Source organism: Panthera onca, chromosome C2, assembly GCF_046562875.1.
Source record: "Panthera onca isolate mPanOnc1 chromosome C2, mPanOnc1 haplotype 2, whole genome shotgun sequence".
In the NCBI taxonomy this organism is placed as follows: Eukaryota; Metazoa; Chordata; class Mammalia; order Carnivora; family Felidae; genus Panthera; species Panthera onca.
In genome coordinates, this window is record NC_138347.1 from 47,949,854 (window position 1) to 47,976,100 (window position 26,247).

At 36.9% G+C, this 26,247-nt stretch overlaps 1 protein-coding gene across 3 annotated transcripts in view; it reads left to right on the forward strand.

Annotated features, from left to right (window-relative positions):
- Nucleotides 1–26,247, forward strand: part of CMSS1 (cms1 ribosomal small subunit homolog) — a 383,687-nt gene that overhangs the window by 345,059 nt on the left and 12,381 nt on the right. For 2 of the 3 annotated variants that reach the window (XM_078452929.2, XM_078452932.2), the window contains 3 exons: nucleotides 5,431–5,519; nucleotides 21,230–21,301; nucleotides 23,083–23,212. In XM_078452929.2, coding sequence (XP_078309055.2) covers nucleotides 5,431–5,519; nucleotides 21,230–21,301; nucleotides 23,083–23,212 — 291 coding nt within the window. The remainder of the gene's footprint in view (nucleotides 1–5,430; nucleotides 5,520–21,229; nucleotides 21,302–23,082; nucleotides 23,213–26,247) is intronic. The other variant, XM_078452930.2, reaches the window with a different exon arrangement.

Sequence of the window (26,247 nt, forward strand, 5' to 3'; positions counted from 1 at the left end):
AATCAGGACAGCAGTGACAGGGGTAGCCCAGCAGCAGGATGGGACTCTGGTACCACACACCTGTTGCCTTTGCAGCATGATAATTTTGGGCTTCCTGAAGAAGAAGATAGATTTCCTTTAAACACTTTTTAAATTAAACTTTTTAATTGTGAAATCATCATAGATCCACATGTAATTGTAGGAAACAGTATACAGAGAGATCACATATACCCTTTACCCACATTCCCCCAATAGTAACAAATTGCAAAGCTATATGTATATGTAAATTGTAACAACAAAGATTTTGAGACTGATTCAGTTGAGATACAGAACATTTCCATCCCCACAAGAATCCTTCTTCTGTTGCTCTCTTGTAGCCATACCTAATCCCCCCTCCCCCAACCCTACTCCTTCCTTAACTCCTTGAGACCACTATTCTGTTCTCCATTTCTAGAATTTTGTCATTTCGAGAATGATGTATACATGGAATCACACAGTGTGTAACCTTTGGGGCTTGGCTTTTTTCAGTAAGCATAATTCTCTGGAAATTTATCTTAGGTTTTATGTATTAATAGTTTATTTCTTTTTATTGTTGATTAGTATTCTATAGTATGCATATATCACAGTTTGTCTAACCAGTCACCTATTGAAGGACATCTGGGTTTTTTTCTAGTTTGGGGCTATTATAAATAATAAATAAAGTTGCTGTAACATTTCTGGACAATTTGTTGTTTAAACTTAAGTTTTTGTTTCTCTGGGATAAGTGCCCAGGAGTGCAATTGCTGTGTTGTATAGTAGTTGTATGTCTCATGTTTTTGGTTGTTGTTGATAGAGCTCAAGTGGGGGAAGCACAGAGAGAGAGACAGGGGGAGAAGAATCCCAAGCAGGGGAATTCATGGGCTCCATTTCACATGGGAGATGGGGCTCCATTTCACAACTGGGATTTTGTAACCTGAACCAAAATCAAGAGTCGGATACTTAACCAACAGAGAAACCCAGGCCCCTGTATGTTTAAGGAACTGCCAAACTTTTTTCCATTTGCGGAATGAAGTGGCTGTGCTATTTTCCATTCCCACTTGCAGTGAATGAAAATCCAGTTTGTCCGCATCCTCATCAGCATTTGGTGTTGACGCTGTTTTTAATGTTAGCCATTGGTAGATTTGTACTGATATTTTGTGGCTTTAATTAGCATTTCTGTAGTGGTTAATGATATGGAACATATCTTCCTGTACTTATTTACTTTTCAGTGAAATGTCTGTTCATGTCTTTTGCCATTTCCTAATTCTGTTGCCTAGTTTTTTAGTGTCCAATTTTGAGAATTCTTTATTTTGTCTAGATACTGGTCTGTCCTTTGTTAGACATGTGGTTTGCAAATATTTCTCCCACTCGGTACCCTGTTTTTCTACCCCCTTAACATGGTCTTTGCCAAGCAGAAGTTTTCGATTTTGGTAAAGTCTAACTTATCTATTATCCCTTTTATTGATTGTACTTTCAGTGTCAAAACTAAGAACTTTGCCTAACCCTAGATCCTAAAGATTTCTCCTTTTTTTCTAAAGGTTTTATAGTTTTACATTTTACCTTTACATTTGTGATCCATTTTTGAGGTAAATTTTGTATAAGGTGTAAAACTTAGGTAAGTCTTCATTTTTTTGCCTATGGATTTTTTCCCCAATGTGTTGAAAAGGTTACTTTTCCTCTCTTGAATTGCTGCTGTTAAAAATCAATTGGGTAGGGGAGGGGTGCCTGCGTGGCTCAGTCTGCTGAACATCCAACTCTTGATTTCAGAGAGAGAGGGAGAGAGAATTCCAAGCAGGTTCTGCTGACAGTGCAGAGCCTGATGGTGGGTTCTGTCCCATGAACCATGAGATCATGACCTGAGGCAAAATCAAGAGTCAGATGCTTAACTGACTGAGCCACCCAGGCACCTCTATTTAGGTCTTCTTTGATTTCTTCCATTGGTGTTTTGTAGTCTTCGGCATGCATGTCCCGTACATGTTCTGTTAAATTTACACCTAAGTATTTTAAGTTTTTTTCAGCAATTGTAAACGGCATTGCATTTTTAATTTTTGTGTTCATGTTTGTTGCTTAATATATAGAAATAAAATTTTTACATGTTTATCTTTTATTCTACAGCTTAGCTAAACTCCCTTATTACTTCTAGCACAGTTTGGGGGTAGACTTTTTTTAGATTTCTTGGGATTTTCTATGTAAACAATCATGTCATTTGCAAATGGGGACAGTTTGTCTTCCTTTCTGACGTATATGCCTTTCCTTTCCTTTCTTGCCTTATTGCACTGATGAAAAGTTCTAGCACTATGTTGAATAATTCCGGTCAGAACAGACATCTATGCCTTGTTCCCAATCAGGGAGAAAGCATTCTGCCTTTCATTATTAAGTATAATGTATACTGTAAGTCTTTTATACATGGTGTTTATCAATTCCTTTTAAATTTGTTGATGTCTTATGGCCTAGAATATGCTGTATCTTAGGCTATGTTCCACAACACTTGAAAAGACTATGTTCTGTTGAGTGGAGTATTGAGTACAAATGTTGATCAGATCCTATCGGTTAATTGTTGTCACTTCATTCTTCTATATTCTTGCTGATTTTATGTTTAGTAATTCACTCATTTTTTGAAAGAGAACTCTTGAAGTTTGCCACTGAACTATACTTTTGTCTATTTCTTCTTTCATTTCTATCAGTTTTTCCTTCCTGCATTTCCTTCCTGTATGTGGTGCATACACATTAAGGATTGCTATATCTCCTTGATACAGCCACACTTTTATCATTACAGAATGGTAATTTTTCTCTTTCTGTGGTAATTTTCTTTACTCTGAAGCCACTCATCTGATATTAATATACCCACTCTGCTTTCTTTTGATCAGTATTTCTATGTTACATTTTTCCCATCATTTTGCTTTCAACTTGTATATCTTATTACATTTGAGGAAAGTTTCTTGTAAATGGCATATTTTTTAATCTATTCTGTCGATCTCTATCTTTAAATTTGCATTTTTAGGCCATTTACATTTATGTAATTATTGATATGTAAGGATTAAATCTTCCATTTTATTCTGTTTTTTTTTTTATCTGTTTGCTGTTTTTAGTTTCTCTATTTTCTCTTTCCTTTTTGTTCCTTGAACATTTTCAAAATTCTATTTTTATTTATTTATGTGTTTTTGAGTGTATCCCTTTGTATAGCTTTTTTAGTGGTTGTTAAAACCACTAGGGTGAGTGTGACCTTGTTACCACTTTGCCATATGGAAAGTGCTGACACTTTACCAGGCCTCCTCTAATACCATCCTAGTGGGGAGGGAGAGGTGCACTTCATTACTGCCCAGAGGAAGTGGAATTCAAGGCTCACCATATGGTCTCTATTGATACTGCAATGGTGGTGGTAGTGATGGGAGGAGGGAACAGGGGTTTGTTACTACCCTTAAGGGATGAAAATCCCTTTAGGGTTTCATTCCCTGCTTGACCATCTCTGATAACACCCTGGTGGAAAGTGGAGGAGGTGTTGGGGTACCTCATTACGGCTTGGCAAGAGTGGAAGTCTAGGCTCCCCACTCAGCCTTTGCTGATGTGGGCGGAGCCAGTTTGGTTTTTTTGTTTGTTTGGTTGGGTTTTTTTGGTGGTGTTTGGAGTCAAATAGTTATTGTCTAAACATTTTCCATCTTACTGTGTTTTCTTTTTCCTGGTCATTTTGTTAAATAGAACAGATGTTTGGTAAGGCTTTTTTTGTCTGCTCCCATTGGCATTTCCAAGTTGCTGGCTTATTTAGCTCCAAGCCTGAGATAATGAGGCAAAAAGAAAACCCAGAAAACTAACTACTGTGATGTCATTTATACCCCAAAGTCCCAAAGTGCCTTCTTCTCTCTACTTTTAGACTTTCTATGTTTGTTTTATACATAATGTCCAGGAGTTTTAGCTGTACTTAGCAGGAGGAAGAGTGAAAAATACTACTATTCCTACTATTACTATCTTTCCAGAAGCAGAAGTTCTATAAATGCTATTAATGCCAACGTAATCACTCATTTAGAAGCCCTATTAATCTTCTACCTGCTAATACTCTATGGGTAGAATCCTTTTTTTCATGCTATACAGCTAATTAGAAATATGTGTCTTCACTTCTCTGTAAAAACAAAACCAATAGGAGATCTATATCTGTATCTTTTTCTATCTATATCTGTCCATATATAAAATAAGAAATTGACCTGTGCGGTCGTTGAGGCCAGCAAGTCCCAACATCTGTACTGTGAAGTGGCCAGCTGAAACCCAGGTTCCAATCCTGGTCAGAAGGCCTGAGAACTAAGAGAGCTGATGGTGTAGTTCTAGTCTGAAAGCTGACAGGCTCTAGATGCAGAAGGAACTGATACTTCAGTTCAAGTCCAAAGGCAGAAAAAATTCTTACTCAGCAGAAGGTCAGCCTTTTTGTTCTACTCAGACCTTCATCTAATGAGGTCCACCCACATTAGGGAAGGCAATCTGCTTTATTCAGTCTACCATTCAAAGATTAATCTCATCCCAAAAATCCTCATAGAAACACCCAGAATAATGTTTGACCAAATATCTGGGTACCCCATGGCCCAATCAAGTTGTCATATGAAACTAACCACCATAATATGCAAACATTTAAAAGCTTAGGACTACCAGATTGGTTAATTTGAACTTAAATATGAATTCTAACCAAGGTTGCTCACAAATTCACATTTTGGCTTGACTTTGAGATACATAGAGAAATTCAAAGAAAGTGAGTAAAACCCTTCAAAGATTCAAAAAATGTGTTTAAAGAGAGCAACTGCTAAAATCTGGAATGCAGTATGGCATTATGGGAAATGAGAAATTTATAGTTGCCGTGTTTCTTCAGTAGAGCTTTATAAACAGGGAAACTGTTAAAACTTACATTTTTCATGACTCTTAGAGTAAGAATTAATTTTTCCCATTGTCAAAAGATTTGAAATATTCAAAATAAGTATTTCTCATGGTCTATAATACTTTTGTCACAGTCTCTTAACATTCCCCCGGGGCCAGTGCCAAGGTATCTAGAGCTGCTGGTTTTCAGGGCAGGCAATATCGCTTGCAGAAAAGACTTTGGACTCAAATAGATCTGGGTGTGTGACCTGGGGCAAATTGCTTTACCCCTCTAAACAGCAACTTTCTTATCTGAATATGACATGTTTAATATCTGTAAGATCAGTATAAGTGCTCCATAAGTAAACATTTTCAAATCTTAGGCATCTGGATAGTCTGCACTTTTGCAGTTTTATAGAAAAGACTGATATCTTGGTGTTTAAATCTCTACATTTTGGATCATTTCCTTGAATTCAGCTTCTTAGAATTATTGAGTCAATGATAGAAACTTCTAGAAAGGGAGTACCAAGATTGCACTAGCAATGGGAAAGAGAGAGAGAGAGAGATGCTTTTCTAATTGTTAAACTTTATATTTCCTAGAGGCATCAGATGGTGAAGGAAGAGGAGACACAGAAATGATGCAGCAGGAGACAGCTCCAGTTCCGGCTCTGTCAAAGAAAACCAGACAGGTGACCGTACTGTGGGAGAGTCACAACTGTTGGATTCTAGAATCATCTTCTACCCCTCTACAGCATTCCCTGTTCTTTAACATCAGTTAGTGGGGTTTGAGGAAGCCTAGATCTTCTTTGCCTTTGTAAGCACCCATGTTTTCATTAATTATAAACCAGCAAGGTCTATTTTTCCCCCTAAATTTTTTTTATAATATAAATATATTTTACAATAATGGTATCTTAGATTCTTGTACCACATGTTTACCAAAAATCCAGTATTACTTTTTTTGGTACAGTTCCTAGGAAAAGACAAATAGCATAAAGACATGCAAGATTACCCTGCACACCAGTGCATGATTACAGTACCATGCCATGCTGCCAGCAGGTCCCAGGGTCTCATGTCTACCTAGCATTATGGTCCATTGTATGAATATTTATCAAGGGATTTCTGCCTACAATATTACCAAAAGTGGCCTTTTGATATATTTCACTCCCTGGATTTATGACCTTTTATTTCCTTTTTAATCTTCCTATTGGCCACTCACATCCATTTGCAGCTTTTTCACATTATGTGTCTCTCAAACCGGATTGGTAACCATGTGTGATTTTTTTCTTAAATTTTTTAATGTTTATTTATTTTTGAGAGAGAGAGACAGAGTGCCAGCAGGAGAGGGGCTGAGAGAGAGATGAAGACAGAATCTGAAGCAGGCTCCAGGCTCTGAGCTGTCAGCACAGAGCCCAACATGGGGCTCAATCCCACAAACCATGAGATCATGACCTGAGCTGAAGTCAACACATAACCTACTGAGCCACCCAGGTGCCCCAACTATGTGGGATTTTTTTAAAGGATTATCTACTATCAAACTAAAATTATCATCTTCTTCACAGTAATGATTTGTGGTCTTATTGTAAGTGGCCCTAAACTCATTCCATGAGAGGGTGACTCTACCCAGTTTGTAACCAGGCTCAGATAATTGTGGGAAGCAGTTTAGCATACTGGTGACCTACCTCCAATCTGTGAGATATTGAGCAAGTTAAACTCTCTGTGCCTCAGTCTTCTTATTGGTAAAATGATGATAATAAATATATTTTCCTCACAGAGTTGCAGTAGAGATTAAATAACTAATACTTGTTAAGTACTTCAAACTTAAGTTTGAACTTAAGTGGTTGGCAAAGAGTAAACACCAAAGTGATCATTATTATAGTGAATAACACTTCATCTTTTTTATTTTGTTATTTTTTTCTTTGAGGGATGGGAGAATATGGAAAGATATGCATATTTAATATGTATCATCTTGGTTTTCTCTCCAGCCATTAAATATTTTGCTCCAAGGTCCTATATCAGGTTTTGGGTTTTTTTTTCTTTTTGCTGTTATTTTATCTTACTTTTTAAAAAATTTTTTTCTTATGTTTATTTATTTTTGAAGGAGAGAGAAACAGAATGTGAGGGGGGAGGGGGGAGAGAGAGGGAGACACAGAATTCAAAGCAGGCTCTAGGCTCTGAGCTGTCAGTGCAAAGCCCGACATGGGGCTCGAACCTATAAACCACGAGATCATGACCTGAGCCAAAGTCAGAGGCTTAACCAACTGAGCCACCCAGGAGCCCCATTTTATCTTACTTTTTTAATTCAACTATAATTAACATAGAGTGTTATATTAGTTTCATGTGTACAATATAATAATTCAAAAATTCAATGCATTATTCACTGCTCACCATGATAAGTGTACTCGTAATCCCCTTCACCTATTTTACCCATTCCTCCACCCACCTCTCCTTTGGCAATCACCAGTTTGTTCTCTGTAGTTAAGAGTTTGTTTTCTGGTTTGTCTCTTTTTTCCCCTTTGTTCCTTTGTTTTGTTTCTTACATTCTACATATGAGTGAAATCATATGGTATTGTTCTTTCTCTGACTGACTTACTTCACTTAGCATTATACCCTATAGGTTCATTCATGTTGTTACAAATGGTAAGACTTAATTCTTTTTTATGGCTGAGTAATATTCGTGTGTGTGTGTGTGTGTGTGTGTGTGTGTGTGTGTGTGTATCACACCTTCTTTTTCCACTCATCTATGGGTGGACACTTGGGTTGCTTCCATATGTTGGCTATTGTACATAATGCAGCAGTGAACATAGTGGTTCATGTATCTTTTTGAATTAGTGTTTTTGTTTTCTTTGGATAAATACCCAGTAGTGGAATTACTAAATCTTATGGTAATTCTGCTTTTAATTTTTGGAGGAACATCCATACTATTTTTCACAGTGGCTGCACCAGCTTACATTCTTACCAACAGTGCGGGAAGAGGGTTCCTTTTTCTTTACATCTTCATCAACACTTGTTACTTCTTGTGTGTTTTATTTTAGCCATTCTGACAGGTGTGAGGTGATATCTCATTATGGTTTTGATTTACATTTTCTTGATGATTAGTGACGTTGAGCATCTTTTCATGTGTCTGTTGACCATCTGTATGTCTACTTTGGAAAAATGTCCTCTGCTCATTTTTGCTTGGATTATTTGGAGGTTTTGGTGTTGGATTGTGTAGGTTCTTTACATATTTTGAATATGAACTCTTTTTTTGGTGTATCATTTGCAAACATCTATCATTCAGTAGGTTGTCTTTTTGTTTTGTTGATGATTTCCTTCTCTGTGCAAAAGCCTTTTTATTTTGGTGTAGTCCCAATAGTTTGATTTTGCTTTTGTTTCCCTAGCCAAAGAAGACATATCTAGAAACATGTTTCTATAGCTGATGTCAAAGAGATTCTGCCTTTTTTTTCTTTCCCTCTAGGAATTTTGTGCTTTCAAGTCTTACATTTAAGTCTTTAATCCATTTTGAGTTTATTTTTGTGGAGTATAAATAAGTGGTCCATTGGAGTAAAAAAGTGGTCCAATATTATTCTTTTTCATGTGTATCGCTAATTACATAGCTGTCCAGTTTTCCCAACACCATTTGTTAAGGAGACTATCATTTTCACATTGTATATTCTTGCCTCCTTTGTTGTAGATTAATTGGATAAAAGCATAGGTTTTTTCTGGGCTCTCTATTCTGTTCCATTGATCTTTGTGTCTGTTTTTGTGCCAGTACCATACTCTTTTGATTACCATAACTGCGTAGTGTATCTTGAGATCTGGGATTGCAATACTCCCCATTTTTTTCTTCTTTTTCAAGATTGCTATGGGTATTCAGGGTCTTTTGTGGTACCACACAAATTTTAAGATTATTTGTTCTAGTTTTGTGGAAAATGTTGTTGATATTTTCATAGGGATTGCATTAAATCTGTAGATTGCTTGGGGAAATTAATGGAAATTTTAACAATATTGGTTCTCCCATTCCATGAATATGGAATATGTTACCACTTGTTTGTGTCATCTTCAATTCTTTGATCAGTGTTTCATAGTTTTCAGAGGACAAGTCTTTCATCTTCCTGGTTAAGTTTATTCCTGGGTGTTTTATTATTTTTGGTGCAATTATAAGTGGGATTGTTTTCTTAATTTCTCTTCCTGCTTCTTTATTATTAGTGTATAGAAATGCAAAAAAATACTATTTATATTAATTTTGTATCCTATGACTTTTGGTGGAGTCTTCAAGATTCTCTGTATATAGTATCATGATATCTGCAAATAGTGAAAGTTTTCTTACCAATTTGAATGCCTTTTATTTATTTTTCCTTGTCCAATTGCTGTGGCTAGGACTTCCAGTACTATGTTGAATAGAATTGGTGAGAGTGAGCATCCTTGTCTTGTTCCTGGTCTTAGAGGAAAAGTTCCCAGTTTTTCATGATTGAGTATAATGTTAGATGTGGGCTTTTCATATCTGGGCTTTATTATGTAGAGAGGTATGTTCCCTCTAAACCCACTTTGTTGAGAGTTTTTATCATGAATGGATGTTGTACTTTGTCAAACACTTTTTATGCATCCACTGAAATGATCATATGCTTTTTATCTTTCTCTTGTTGATGTAATATATCACATTGATTGACTTGATAATATTCAACCACCCTTGCATTCCAGGAATAAATCCCACTTGATTGTGGTGATTTTTTTTTTTTAATTTTTTTTTTCAACGTTTTTTATTTATTTTTGGGACAGAGAGAGACAGAGCATGAACGGGGGAGGGGCAGAGAGAGAGGGAGACACAGAATCAGAAACAGGCTCCAGGCTCTGAGCCATCAGCCCAGAGCCTGATGCGGGGCTCGAACTCACGGACCGCGAGATCGTGACCTGGCTGAAGTCGGACGCTTAACCGACTGTGCCACCCAGGCGCCCCGTGGTGATTTTTTTTTTGATGTACTGTTGGATTTGGTTTGCTAATATTTTGTTGAGGATTCTTGTATCAATGTTCATCAGAGATATTGGCCTACGTGTCTCTTTTTTTGTGTATCTTTATCTGGTTTTGGTATGTGGGTAATGCTGGACTCATAGAATGAATTTGGAAGCATTCCTTCCTCTTCTAGTTTTTGGAATAGTTTGAGAAGAAAAGGTATTAACTCTTCTTTAAATGTTTGATAGAATTCACCTGTGAAGTTGTCTGGTCCGAGACTTTTGTTTGTTGGGAATTTTTCTATTACTGATTTAATTTCATTGCTGTTCAGTCTGTTCGAATTTTCCATTTCTTCCTGATTTACTTTTGGGAAATTATATGTTTCTAGGAATTTATCCATTTCTTCTACATTGTCCCAGTTGTTGGCATAGAATTTTTGAGAATATTCTCTTATGATCCTTTGTATTTCTCTGGTGTCTGTTGTTATTTCACCTCTTATTTCTGACTTGATTTGTGTCTTCTCATTTTTGATGAGTCTGAGTAATGGTTTATCAGTTTTGTTGATCTTTTCAAATAACTAGCCTCGGGTTCATTGATCCATTTTGCTGTTTTTTTAGTCTTTATTTCATTTATTTCTGACCTAGTCTTTATAATGTATTTTCTTCTATTGGCTTTGGGCTTTGTTTGTTCTTTTTATAACTTCTTTAGGTCTAAGGTTAGGTTGTTTATTTGAGATTTTTCTTGCTTCTTGAGGTAAGCTTGTATTGCTATAAACTTCCCTCCTCAGTGCTTTGCTCCATCCCAAAGATTTTGGATGGTTGTGTTTTCACTTTCATTTGTCTCCCTGTATTTTTTTTGACTTCCTCTTTGATTTCTTGGTTGACTCATTCATTGTTTAGTAGCATGTTACATAACCTTCATGTATTTGTGGGTTTTCCCACATTTTTTCTTGTGATTAATTTCTAGTTTCATACCATTTTAATCAGAAAAGATGCATAATATGATTTTAATCTTTCTTTGGCATTTTCTGCATTCATTGCGCTGATGTGGCTGCTATCTGGATGTAGCCATGGGACAAAGTGAGCTTAGGATCCTCCTACTCTGCCATCTTCCCAGACTCTCCCCTCAGGTTTAGTTTTAACTATTCCTTCAGAGGCCTACGGGCTAACATCCTTAGCCTTTTCATTTATTTCACCAAGGTGGAGTTTAATTTTACCTTGGCTTATCCCATTGACCACACCATATTCATGCTTCTTTGACCTTTGCCTCTGTAGTGCCTACCTACAGAACTTGTTTCCAAATATCTTTCTTTAGACTCCATTGACTTTCTTTTTCCTTTCTTTCTTGATTTTCTTCTTGCTTGTTTCTCACTTTTTCAGGACTCAGTGCAGAAAGACTAAATTTGCCCAAGCCTCTACCTTTACTTCTTTTTATTGTCTTTTTAGCCACTTTACTAAATTTCCACCTTTTATTTTAGCTCCTTCTTCCTTGACTCTTCTTTTCCCACAACTATTAAGTTAGGTAAATGGCAGAGAATCATAGGAAGAACAAGGAAAAATGGGAGAGGAGAAAGTGAAATACATTCTCCATTTCTGTGAGCATTCATCTATCTTTTGTCAACCTAGGTTTTAACAATAATAAAGATCACTTATTGAGCACTCACTATAGGCACTGTGCAAGATACCATGACTCAGATGATACTGTAAAGTAAGGGGTACCCTGTGCCCTATGAGATAGGGGGTACCCCATTTTACAAATTACCTGGGACTCACAGAGATGGGTTCTGGGAGTCATGCCCCACTTGTCTGGCTGTGAGCCAGGTGCTGAGGATGCTGCTGCTACCATCTCCCTTTTCACCTGTCCTTTCTCTTTCAATTTAGGAAAATCAGATTTACCATGTCCTCATATGCTTTCTTGGCCACATGCCATGCTATTTTCTGCCAAGAAAAAAGAATTATGAAAGTTTAAGATTGTACTGCCCATTTTAACCACCTTTCTCTTGCTCTAATTTCTTTCACTACCAAATTACTTTAAAGAATCCAAGTCTTAGACTGACAGAATGCCCTATCCCCTTTCTCTATGTCTATCCTCATTTCTCTGGCCAGAGAACTCACAGGGAAATCTTCTTGTGCCCTCTGCCTCATATGAGTGCTCTTCATCTAGCTCCTGGTTCCCCCACCAAGCTGTATACCTCCAGGACAGAGTTTAACTGTGCATCTCCACAGCACCTAGCACAGAACCTCACCCAAAATTGACACTTATTATTTGTGAAATGAAAGAAAAGGTGCCTATACCAAGATCCTAGTTTTCTCACCACTCTTCCAATCTCAGCTCATTGTGTCTCTACTTGTGAGCCATCTGCTATCTGCAGAAGTAGGTGACCCAATGTCCCTCTTCCAGCCCCTTCCTTGAAAGACTCTCCCACTTTGACATTCAGAGCTGGAATCCCTCCTCTGCCACCCCTGACTGCCCAAACAGTCCCTCTGGCTCCTCTCTGGGTTCCCCATGCTCTCTCTCCAGCTACTCTTCTCCCTCTGGAAATCATCACACTATCACAAGGATGACCTTCTTATGGATAGGCTGTCCTTTCTTGAATCCTTCTATAGTTGCTTCTGTACATAGGGCTTAAGTCTCCAATCAGTTCATAAGCACCTTGGGGGCCAAGGTTTCTTTTGTGTTCACTGTAGTACCTATCACAGTGCTAGGCACTGGACTCATTTGGCAGTTGTAACAGAGTATTTGTTTTTTAATAGTAATTATTACATTCCTCCCCTGGGTCAAAACAAAAGAAAAAATAAATTCTTTTGTGCTATGTTTAAGTTTTGAATTTTTTTTCAAATTTGCTTAGTTGCTTTACTGTTCTTTAGGCTTTTTTTATACTTGTATAGGAACTTCCTGGCATTATGCTGCCAGCTGTAATATACATTTAGGCTTAAATATCACCAGGTAAGAGTGTCTGTTGAGTTAGATCATGTTCCCTCCTTTGCCATCCCTGGGCCTCACATTCCTCTTACTGAGTCCATGCCTCCCATCTGTCCAGAATTTCCAGCAGTAGATTTATAACTTTATAAAAGTTTTTTACCCATGCAACTACATCATCTCTAGCAACCATTTCACATCTAAATAATCATCCTTGGCCTCCTTAATAATGTTAGTATAAAGATTTGCCAACACTTCTTTTTTTCCAGATATTGCTTCCAAAAAAATGATGAATTTCCTTACTTCTAGAGATTGCATCATCCTCTTCCCTCCTCAACATCAGTCACTTCAGAGCCAGCCCTAGTGACTTTGTAATTATGGTTCCCAGAATATAATTCCTTATGAGGGGTTTTGTGACTTTTCATAGATGCCTCCATGATGTCAGCCGCCATGGTTCCATAACCCATCCTCTCTCCCTCAAAGACCACATTTTTTTTAACAGTAGCCTAATCTGTTTATCTCCTCAGATCATAAAGGACTCCTCAGTAAGAGTACTTATCCCTTTCCCTCTCTATTCATCTTTCTCACTGTTGTATTTTCTTAATATTTACTTATTTGAGCATTGATAATTTCATATCTCTCCCACTCTTCATCTTCAAGATTATTCTTGACTATTTTAAAAGAGGACTATGTCCTATCCACCCAATGATTTACCTTCTTCCTTGCAACTGTCTCAATTCTTTTCCTCTTTGTATTAATCTACTATTGCCTAACAAATTACCACAGAAGTTAATAGCTTAAAACAGAAAAATAAATTATATCAGAGTTTCTGATATCCCACAGGCATGGCTTAGCTCAGTCTCTCTGGCTATCCATCTCTTATCAGGTGCCAGTCAGATTGCGGGCTGGAGTTGAAGGGCTTGACCTCCTTATTGGTAAGCCTCAATTCCTGACCATGTGAGCCTCTGCACAGGGCTACCGCAGAACATTGCCACTGGCTTCCCTCAGGCTAAGTGACCCAAGCAGAAGCAAGCAAGAGCACTCAACACAGAAACCAGTCTTTTTTATGTTATATTTGATCTCAGAGCTGACCTCTAATCCCTTCTACCTTATTCTGTTAGAATCAAGTCAGTAATTCAAAAAGTGGGAATGAAGACCTGGAGATAGTGATCACCAGTAGCTCTCCTGGAATCTACCCTCTGGCCTCAGTGATTTATATCCCTCCCATATGCAAAATGTATTCACTCCTCACAAAGAAAGCAAAAGCCCTCTCCCTTTACAGCTTAAGCTCAGTGCCTAGAATTTCATTGTCTAAATCAGGTGCAGGGACATTTAAGGGTCCTTGGGCTTAGTTCCCTAAATAAGGCTTCTTAAGAACATTTCTTCTCAACCTATTAAACTAAGGAAATACAGGCATAGAATAACCTTTATAGGCATTTCTATTCAAGTAGTTGACACAGGGGTCATTGGTCCAGAGCATTTGAAAATGTTGGGAGTTTCTTTATTAAGTTTTAAGGCCCAGGTTCCTTAGGTTCTTCCATGGTTCTCAGCTCTGCTTTTGGGTATCTTTGTGTTGCCCTCTGAGTCATCCTTCCACCTTTTCTTTTAAAATGAAAGCTAGCATAGATTTGCAATGGAAAAGCTCTTTCGGCCTTCTTGACGGTGGAATTCTGAGGGTTTAAAGACCTCGCCTCATTTTATTCCGTCTCTCAGCTTCTCAACTCAAACTACACTTATTTCTGAATATATAACTCCTTTAAGAATTTTGTGAGTCTTCTGTGGTTCTTCTTGGGTTTACTTGATTGGGCAGAAGTCACACCCACAAATCTTTTCAAAATAAACTTTTCTCAATCTTGGGCCCCTGTTGAGAGAATTGAGGGACAGTAACTCTTAAGCTTCCTAGAGGCATGTTTGAGATGATCTGTGAGATACATCTTTGATTTCTTTAAAGAGATCTTACGAGACTGAATAGTACTCTGAGGTACCACCTTTGTTCTTTTTTTTTTTTAATTTTTATTTTATTTATTTATTTATTTTTTAAATATATGAAATTTATTGTCAAATTGGTTTGGTACCACCTTTGTTCTTTCTGAAGTCTTAACAAATGGATTTGCACTCCTATACCTTGACTTCTTTGATAGTCCTTCTTTCAATTTAATTTCTTCCTTCGAATTTTACTGTAAGCCACAAGAAGAAATTAGGTGACACATTCAAAGCTATTTGGATCTCCTTTGCTGGATTACCCATAGTATTGGACACATTTTCTATTTTCCACATAGCTGCAGACAACACTACTTTGTGCCACTAAACTTTGTATGACTACATAACTTTGTATGACTCCAGTTTCCAATAAGATTTTCCTCCCTATCTATCTATCTATTTATAAGTAGGCTCCACACTGGGCATGGAGCCCAACACAGGGCTCAAACTCACAACTCTGAGTTCAAGACCCGAGCTGAGATCAAGAGATGCACCCTTAACTGACCGAGCCACCTAAGTGGCCCAGATTTTCCTCACTTTCTGCAGGCCTACACTCTCAGTGTCCTCAAAGTCCAAATTTTACAGGCAATGTGTTCGGAAACACTATTCATCCATTCAGTCACCTGAGTTTTGACACATTTCAAAGTAATTAACAAAATCAGTACACTCCTCCCAGACACTTCAGCATGCATATCATTAACTGAAGTTCAGTATTGAAAGATCTTCTTTTTTTCCTTTCAAGATAAAGTTAACATACAGTAAAATGCAAATGTCAAAGGTATCATTCACAGAGTTTTGACAAATTCATACAATTTTGTAACAAAACCCCCTACAGATTATCATCACCTCAAAATCCTCCCACACCACCTCCATATCACTATTCCACAGTCCATGCCCCAGGACCAACCACTGTTCTGATGTCATGTAAGTGAAATCATATAGCATATGCTCTTTTGGTCAAAGCTTCTTTTATTTGGTACAGTGTTTTTTAGATTCATCCATGCTGATGCATGGTGTTTCATTTTTCTTATTGCTGAGTACATTAGTCTGCTAGGGCTGCCATAGCAAAATACCACAGACTGGGTGACTTAAACAACAGAAATTTATTTCTCACAGCTCTGAAGCCTGGAAACCCAAGATCAAAGCGTCAACAGGTTTGGTTTCTCCTGAGGCCCCTCTCCTTGGCTTGCAGATGATCACCTTCTCACTGTGTCCTCACATGCTCTTTCCTCTGTGAGTGTCTCTTCCTCCTCATATAAAGACACCAGTCCTACTGGATTAGGATCCTACCTTAGGACCTCCTTTAACTTTATTACCTCTTTAAAGTGAATGTCTCCAAATACAGTCACATTGGGTATTAGGGCTTCAAAATTTGAATGGGAGGGAGGTGGGTAAAATTCATTTCATAACATTTCAAAATATTAAATTATATGAATACCCCACAGTTTATTTTTCCTTTTTTTTTTTTTAATGTTTATTGATTTTTGAGAGAGAGAGAGCACAAGGAGGGGAGGGGCAGAAAGACAGAGAGAGACACAGAATCTAAAGCAGGCTCTGAGCTGTCATCACAGAGCTAGACACAGGGCTCAAACCCACAAACTGTGAGATCATGACCTGAGCTGAAGTCAGATGCTTAACCGACTGAGCCACCCAGGCACCTCTGTTTTTCTATTGATGGATACCTGGGGCTACTTCCTATTTGGGACTATTATGAATAAATCTGCCACAAACATTCATATACAAGTATTTTTCTGAATGTATATTTTTATTTCTCTTAAGTAAATATATAGGAGTAGAATTGCTGAATCATGTTTAGTTTTCTAAAAACCGACCGACTTTTTTTCCAAAACCAATGTATCGTTTTTGTATTCCCACCATCCTATATATTTGGAATTATCACTCTTTTAATTTTGGACATTTTGATGGGTGTGTACCAAATAACTTTGACCAAACCCAAAAGAAACTAAAACAGCAGTTCTAAATTTGGTTTTAATTTTTACAGTGAACGTGCTTGTTTTTGTTGTAAAATGGTAATTATTATTTTTTTTATTTTTACCAAAGTGATAAGCAAACACTATTAAAAGTCTTTCATAAAAAAGCAGCATCACCTTTCCTACTCTTATCCTAGGTCTTTCTTCAGAGGCAACTACCCTCAGCTTTTAGCTGTTTTCCTTATTTGCTAACATATAGTTTATACTGCTGGTTTTTTCATTTATATCAGCTCCTGACATGATCTTTTAATTTCCTGAGGTAGCATATGAGGACACATCTCTGCCATCTACCCCATACTCCCTCTCTACTTGTTAATTCCCCTGCTAACACAATATCAAATTGTGGTTAAAACCATTGTCATTATCTCACAGTTATGACCATGGAACTACCGTTTCAGTGCTGAGAGGGAAAAGACTATAATCATTCCTCCTTTCTTATATATACAACTCTTTGTTTTCATGGCATTGATATTTACCTCATTTCTTCATTTGCCCAGCTTGTTGTGTTCCTACTGTTAATTGTTTCCATATATTCCAATATGTTTTCCACATGTCCATGAATATTTTCCATATGCTCAAATAGATCACTCATTGTTCTTTCCTGCAGACCTCTATACTCCTATTCCACTCTGAATAGGTTATTCTCTTGGTCTGGTGAGCAATTGAGATTTGTCTTTACTGCCCCTTCAACACTGTCCTGGATTAATTTCTTTATTTGCTGAATCCCATATCTTTCTCTTTTTTTGATTTAGCCCTTTATCTTGCTAGAATACAGCTTTTAGTATCTATGGGTAGGAAGTCCATTTTTTGAGACCTTAAATACCTGAAAATACCTTTATTTTACTCTTAACTTGTCTGATAGTTTGGCTGGGTATAAAAGTCTAATTTGCAAATAAATTTTCCTCGTAATTTTGAAGGCATTCTTCCATTAAGCCCTAGCATCCATTATTGCTGTTGCAGAATTTGACACAATTCTTTTTCTGGATTCTTTGTATTTTGTATGTTATTGTTTCTCTTTTTGGAAAATTGTAGTCTTTTGTTTGTCCATAATGATCTGAAATTTCACATTGATGCTCCTTAGTGTGGGTATCTTTCATATACATAATATATATACGTAATGGGTTTTCAATTTAGTTTCATGTACTAGAAAGTTTCCTTCAGTTCTGGAAAGTTCTTCCTGCATTATTTCTTTGAGCACTCCTTCTTCACTGTTTTATGTGGTCCCTTTTTCTGTAATACCTTTTACTGGGATGTTGAATCTCTTGGACTGATTCTCCATCTAATTTTCTTACCATTTTTCATCTTTCTGGAAGATTTCCTTTATCTTCAAGACTTCCTCCTACATTTTTATTCCATATTTCTTATTTATTTTCTTTTTTTGTTTCATGGCAGCAAATTCTTCCCTTAGGTGTCTGAGAATATTAATTATAATTATTTTGAACTTTTTATCTTTTGTTTATTTGCTCTTAATGTGGACACTTAACTGTGTATTCATATTGAAAAGAGATACACTAAAAAATTTACAGAATATTTTTGTGCATAAGTGAGGCCTGTTGATTAGTGGACTTCAGAGTAAGTTAACAGGATAGCAAGCTGTATTTACTATGCTCTTCCCCAAATGTCACTCTCTTTTGGCATTTCTCACAGGCCATTTTATTTTTCCAGAGAAAAGTTCAGTAGTCTCTTGCATACAATATGTAAGTCTGGCTCAAGACATTCCAAAAAAGGGACAGGAAAAGGAAGTGAGTCTCAACTTCTGTCCTATCTTCCCTGTGCCAAATTTCTTTGTGCTCTTCTTCTCTCCAGAGAATAAACCTTCAGTCTGCTGCCAGAAAGAGCAAGATGAGAGGAAGCAGTAATCGGATAGTTGCTTGGCTGTCTGGGCAGGAGATATAGCCCAGTGGGAGGCAGGAATGAGACTAATCATTCTAAATATAAACTTTCAACCAATGTCCTTCTTTTAAACCCTCACTCTCTATACTACCTTGTGCTTCCAACTACTGAACTTTCTCAGAGTCCAATAAGCCAAACAACCTCCCCTGTTGTTAGCTTTCACCTCTGCAGAAACCTAAGGGCTAGCTCTGTCTTTCTGCTAATTACTTCTATCCACTTTCAACGATTTTCCATTTTCCAAAATGTTGTTGAAATCTCTCTACTACTGTTGTGCTCTCCCAATTTCATGGTCTTCATAAATTTATACACTTTTCAGTTTCCTTACTTCTGGTTTAGTGGCATTTTTGAGGCTGATTTGTCATGTTTAACCAGAAGTGTCATTCTTAAAGGATATAATTTTTGACACTTTAAGGAACTGAAAATATGCCTCACATGCTTCACTTAAAGATTAATTTTTTCATATGTATTTCTAAATATTTAAACTATATATTTAAGCTACATTTTTAAAAAATCACTAGATTTCATATGAAGAAATGGCATTACTTACCAACTGTCAAAGACATATACTGTTGAAACTGGTTTCCAGAAGTGGTTAGTTAGTCTGGCCTGAGTCTTGTGTGTCTTTTTACCTAGTCCCTCTGAGGGTAAACATCAGTATTTCTAAGGCAGCTGGTTAAATTTAGGAATTTTTAATACAATGGGCTTGTACTTATTCATAAAGCCACCTCATCTCTGTGGAAATTGACCATCAATTTGGCTTCTTCATTAGTGCCCAACATCAACCACATAAGGTGACTGCTCCCAGAAAACAAATAGTATAGTGCATTTCCTTTAGGATGATCTAAGAATTTGAACCTAACATTTAAACCTGACACAGTATGTTAACTAAAGCAGTTCATCAGTCATTTTTCTTTTTTCCTGTGCATGATTTGGAATTAAGTTTTTATTTTTTCTTCCAGAATTGGACAGTCCATATCCTTATAACCGAGCTTATTTCCAGACTTAATTTATGTCATGCTAGAGTTAATTAGCTTTGTAAATCTAGCATAAATACAACCCATCACATTGAACATGCTCTTAGCGCTATCATTTGCTAGATAACAAAATGAAACAGGTTTCTACATCTGCTTCCCAAAAGCCTTGATACTAGTGACAAGATACTACAGTAAGCCTTGAGGGATCTGCTAATCATATCCAGGCCTTTGCCTTAGGAGCATGAGCTGAATGTTGGCTAGTCTGTAATTGGACTCTTATGACCATCTGGCAGCTTCTGTGACATATTAGTGGCCTTGGCCCAGTTTCTAATTGGCATGTACCAGCATCAAACTGGCATGTATCTGTATCCACAAGACAGCTTAACTTTCTAAATAAGAGAGGTCATAATATCTTTCTTTTCTTCAGCTATGATGCAATTGCTTTTGGCAGGTCTTTTTGTTTTAACTGAGAAGAAGCTAAAATTTCAAGATTCCCTTCTTACTTTATTCCTGAACCTTTTGAATCTACTTTTCTTCTAACTGCTACAGTCTAGAAACTGCTTGCTTGTCCAGGCCCCACGTCTTGAAGAAATTATATATATATATATATATATATATATATATATATATATATACACACACACACACACACACACATACACACATACATGCATATATACATATATACATCTGGATTCAGGCCATAGGCATTCTTAATCTGCAGGCTGTCTGCAAACTTTAATAGAAAGCTTCATCTGTAATCATTTTAAACAGAGCCAGTGGAGACAAGATTGTTTGAGTTAGTAGCTTACCAGCTTAAACTGAGTACTTTCTAGTTAGAATGGAAACTTAATCCAGGAAAAACTCAAAATAAGTTTTCACTTATATTTTATATCTTACTTGGCAACTTGTTTGAAAATGTTGCATAAAAGAACCAGCACAGGAAACATTTTATATTCCTGCTTATGATTAATAAATATGGAATCTGAGGCATTCTATTTTATAAATCAAAGTCTTGATCCAAATCTCCTGCTTTTCTACATTACACACACACACACACACACACACACACACACAAAACCTCAGGGTAAAAATAGCACTAAACTGTGTAGGGTACTCAGGGGTCAAGACAACAGACAAAATTGATTACTCAGAATGCCATTGTGCTGAGACTTTTGTCAGACCATCAGCAGAAACATTCATTTTGTAGTCACTATAGATAAGGCATTTGGTGCAGCTGTTTTTATAAAAGTATAAGTAAACGTGTCCTACTTCAGTTTTTCAATGCTTACTGAAAGAGGAAAGGAATGGGTAACAAAATAATAAACCAATGACTTGGAAATACAGGCTCACACTTTGCTAGTTCGTGGAAAATGCCAGTCACACTAGTCAAAGACTTTCTTACCACATCTTAATTTTAATCACATCTGTTTCTGCCAGTGTTTTACAAACCTGGCCACTGTCTTCAATCTTTAATACCCTGAACCACCACTTCAAACATACATATACACTCACTCACACATTTTGACCTTTGTTCAAAGATTTTTCCAATCTCAAGTCATCTGCACTTTCCGATTTTCTCAAATTCTCTCAGCCCAGTATTACCAAGATACTCTGAAGAATACGTTCACGGCCTGGGTACTTTGGGGCACCTACCATTAGTTGACACCTCATGCTGCTAAGATGAAAATTTCCTCATCTGTATCTCTTTACAGCCTAAAGAATGTTTCTTAGTACAACCAAAGGAAACAAAAGAAAATGCCACCAAGACAAGGAAGAGAAGAAAGGTATTATTAATATTTTCTTACAATGTTTTACAACCCCAGGTGATTTACCTCACATTTCTATATAGTGTACTTTGATGAGGCAATTATTGTAATTCCCACTTTAGAGATTGTAAGATTTAGTGAGGTTTGGTGACTTTCCTAAGGTGGTTAGTATTAAGTCTTTCTGTGGAGGTTAAAATAAATTCTTCAGATTCCTGTTTCAGTCTTGTGGAGGCACCATACATCTTTGTTCCCCACCTTTGTTTTCATTGTTTTTAGTAGACAGACATGGATTTCTAAATCTAGAAGGATCCCAAAGCTGTCCTGCTCGCTGGCTCTGCCCGAGAAAAGAAATTTACCAACTTCCTTTTCATATCTATTTCAGTTTTTAAAACCTTACATCCTGAAATACTAATAAAAAGAAAATAATAACTAGATGAAGGTAGTATAAGGCATTTCTGACTCTTAATTTGGAAACATAAAGCAAAAAGCTGTCCTTTCATTTTAATGCTTGCCTCTGAGTACATGGAAGGCTGTACTGCTCCTGTACAGACTTTCTCATGGCTCAGCCTTGGAGAAAGCATAGTTAGCTTTGACCTTCCACCACAGTTGTGAAAACAGCAGTGTAATTCTCTCCCTGCCAAGAAGGTCTCCTGCAGAATTCAGCAGAGGAAATATGACGGGGATTAGAGGAAAGAAGATGGATTCAAACCAATTCCTTAACAGCAAGCTTTTAGAAAACTGAGGGGGGGTGTGCATATGTTTTCTTTGCTCACAAATGACAAAACAGAAAGATGGGCGATGCCAAATTGGCTGAGATTTGGCAAGTCCTTAAAGAAGTGACTTTAACTTCTCTTTGATAGCTTATACACTAATGGCCTTCAGGAGTGTTAAGTTCTTGGTGGCTCAAGGTCAAAACTGTAGCTAGATAGTTTAGCTTTGGCTGAAGTCATGCTAAAATGTGCCTACTGGTGACATATTTTTAAAAGTTAACTCATTTGACAGAACTGACCATTCTTGGCAGTGGTATAGAGATGAGGATGTTGTGGAAAGAGGAGAAAGGGCTGGAGTAGGGGTGGGGAATGGCTCTTTGTGGATCTTTGGTGAAATATTAGAAGGAAATGAGAAGGGAAGTTTATGATGAAAATTAACTGAACAACTGTGTGTTCCTAGTACATTGCAGGCACTCAGTAAATGCTACACAAATGAGTCCAAATCAAAATAGATGCTGTAAAGTCTTTCCTGCTCTGCTTTTCGTGGGGCCACTTCAAGATTCTCTCCCAAGACTTGAGGATTCAGAGTCTAAAGTCCCCCTTTGCAGTGGGCTCCAATGCTCAGATTACCCCTGTAGGTTTTACTTTAATCCCAGAAATCCAAATGGAGACTCGCGGCCTTAAAAATCAGGTAGCAAAAAATTCTCAAAACTCTTCTCTCCCAGGAATAAAAACCACCTAAAGATTAAAGAGAAATTTCCACAGCAACAAGATTTCTTGACTTGTGATAGAAAATAATAGAGCCCTATTATGGAGACTCCCACAGAAATTTCAGTTCTCCTGGAAGCCATAGACCAAGAACTACAAGGAGCCTTTTAGATCGCCCATTCATTTTTGAAAGCAGTAGTTACATACAAAAAGTATTAAGTTTTTTCAAGCGTATTTATTAGAACTCACATTCATACTCAGCTTTCACCAAAATTTATGTGCAGTTTAAATACCAGAGGAATCAACCTATTCTAAGCTAATGCCATTTTAAAATCTCTCTTCCTGGGTTTTTTTTTTTCTTTCTTCCTTCTCATGTCTTAGAAGAAGATTACTGATGTTCTTGCAAAATCAGAGCCAAAACCAGGGACTCCTGAAGACCTACAGAAGCTGATGAAGGACTATTACAGCAGCAATCGCTCAGTGATTGAGTTAGAGGAACTAAACCTACCAGGTACAGCCAGACTTGTTTGGTTTTTTTCCCTTCTTTTTTTTTTTTTTTTTTTTTTTTCTGTACTGTTCTGAGGTTAGTCATGTAGCAAGACTCAGTGTTATTGATATCAATTTTCCTGATGAGGAGGAGCAAAAAGGTTCATGGCTACATCTCAGCCATTGAATTTGATGTATTTTCCACATGCTAATACTCCTTTCCTCAACCTAATAGTTTTAACTGTTGAATGGTTCCTTTATTAAGATGCTAAATGGCATTTGTTCAATCTAATAGAAAGATTTGTAATTTCATTTTTTTCAAAAGGCTACTGTTGAGTGTGCATTTTTTTAGCATTCTTCAAGGAGTAAGAATCCCTACTGGGTATAGAAGTTAAATTAAAATAAAGATAAAGCACATATTTAAAAGTATAGATATGAAACGTTAATTTACTCATCTTTTATAGACAAGAACTTTAGCTTCAATAAGCTTTTAGTTTTGTTGTTGTTGTTCTTATCACAGATTTCTAGTTACAGTTTTGTGTTTATGGTAGTGTTTTGGGTTCCAGGCCAGACTTTCAAGCAAACTATCTAAAGCTAGGGATAAAATTCTGCATTTTTAGCAAAGCTGACCCCTCACCCAAGCTGATTCTCTACTGTTGTTTGAGATCTACTGCCTTAGAATATTTATAATTAAGTTAAAGATATTGCAGAATTCTTGAAACAACTAATTTTAATTAATTTAGAAATTTCTGATACATCCTGGAACTCTTTTGGGTGGAGATTAAAGAAAAGAGATGTTATAAAAATCACACAAGGTTTGGGTGCCACTGTTTCAGATGAGCTATTTTTAGATTACTAGGGACATCTAATTACTGCTATTGGAAAAGGTCAAGGGTAGCTTGATTTCCCTTTTCCATTACAACTTTATGCTTTCTAGAGACTTAAGAAGCTGAAAAACTTCCCATGCCCTGAATTTTTATAATTCCTTTGTGATGTGCTTTTGAAAACAAAATGCACATTGAATTTAGAGACAGGAGTGCCCCCTGCCTCTTTTCCAAAAGGAATACGCTTTAGGAAATTTAAGGAGTGCATTTCCACATGAGGGAGATCTGGAGTTTTAGACCCACAAAACCCCAACGGCTCCAACAGCAGTTAGAAACCACTTCTCTCTGGGTATAGTTCTTTTGAGGAGAGCTACGTCCTGACTGCTGTTTCGCAGGTACAAGTGTTATAACAAAGCCTCCTTTCCAAGCTTAACTGAAGTTTGCCTCAATGGTCTTTTTCCTTATAGTTCTTTGTTAGAGTATACCTTCAACTTCAGAAGAATTTGTGAGATAGTGGGGTCACTGCTACTCTGTATACTTATGGGACATCATAAATCTTAGTTTTCTAGTATTGTAGAGAATCAGAGGTCAGAAGAAACCTTTAAGAGTCATTTGAGTTGCATAGTGAGTTTACATTATATTATTACTATATTACAGTTCAGTTGTGTAGTTAAGCAAGAATGTGTGGCCATGGCTCGGTTTAGGAAGGAAGGAAAATGTTAAAAATACTTTTATAGATAAAAAGAACAGGTTTTCATTTTCAGTTAAGAAATTGGGCCATTCTGAGACACAGTGAATAAGGCATTGTAAGAACGTTCAGGGGAGAAGATCCCAGTAGGTACACTTATGCGACCAAGGACCGAGAGGAAGTCCACGATAGGTAAAAGGAGGGACACACTGTGGGTTATTTGGAACAGGCTCCAGTCAGGGGCATAAATATAAGTGGATATAGATCATAAAGGATTGTTCCTATTTGTTTGCTGAGTGTCTAAGGGTTTTGATTTGAGGTTATTTGTGTCTGTAGGGCAGGAACATGTCTTTTCAATTAATATTGTTCACTGTACATTGCAAATGTCATACACATGGGCACTTAATTAGTTTCGAGGCAGGAATCTCTTGGAGTTAACTCAGCTGACCTCCTGAGGGCTGCAGTGTGGTTTAGATCAGTGCTAAATGCCTATAGGCTAGCAGCAACTGAATCACCCAAGAACTTAAAAAGCAAATCCCCAAGCCCACTCCCAAGGAATTCTGACTTACTAACAAAAGGAGTCCATCCCAGGAATCTATATCTTTTATAAAGCTCTTAGGGTGAGTCTGATCATATCCAGGCTTGGGAAATTACAGTTTTAAAGACCATGAAAGGCTCTACAGTTGTATAGGAAGCAATATCTTTGAAGTTAATTACATAATATGAGTTATATATGCTGGGTCACAATATAAATGTCATTTAATTAAGTAATAGTTACTCCTTGGCACTCTTCAGTGTTTATCGAAAACCTTTTTCCTGTAGAAAGAATTAAAATGATAAACATGATTTTCCTTTTTTATTTATACATCTCAGGTACAGAGTTAATAATGCTACATAATTGCTAGACCATGATAGTCCTTGGTTGAGCAAGACCCCTATATTTTATTTAAGTGTTATATTGTCTTTTACTGTGGTGCTGTGTTGTATTTTGATGCATTATTCCCACTCTTCCCCAATCCACACTCCTTTTTACATTCCCCATAGCATTCAGTCTAATGTGTTAATACATGTTTTTAAATGTGTATATATGCTTGTAAAATGTCATGTCATTGTATGTGTGTTCATTTTACAATTTATCTAAATGATGTGCTGAACTTCTCATTTTGTTTTTTTTCTCACTGAGACCTTTTTTGAGATATGCCTATCTGGCTTTATGTACATCAAGTTCATTGCTTCTAAATGCTACATAGTATTCCAATGATTTTATCTACCACATATTGGTCATCCATTTTCTTAGATACAGACACCTGGGTTGCCTTGTGCTCCCCACTATCACAAATGCTATCACAATGCTAGGAGAAATATACTTGTGTATGTCCCCTTATAGACCGCATAAGAATTTCTTTCCATCATTTACTCAGGAATGTGATCATGGGGTCATAGGGTGTATACAACTTAATTTTAGTACTTTCCAGAATAGCTATTACCAGTTTATACCTCCACCTATATTTCACAAGAGTTTTATCACCCTACATCCTTGACAATACT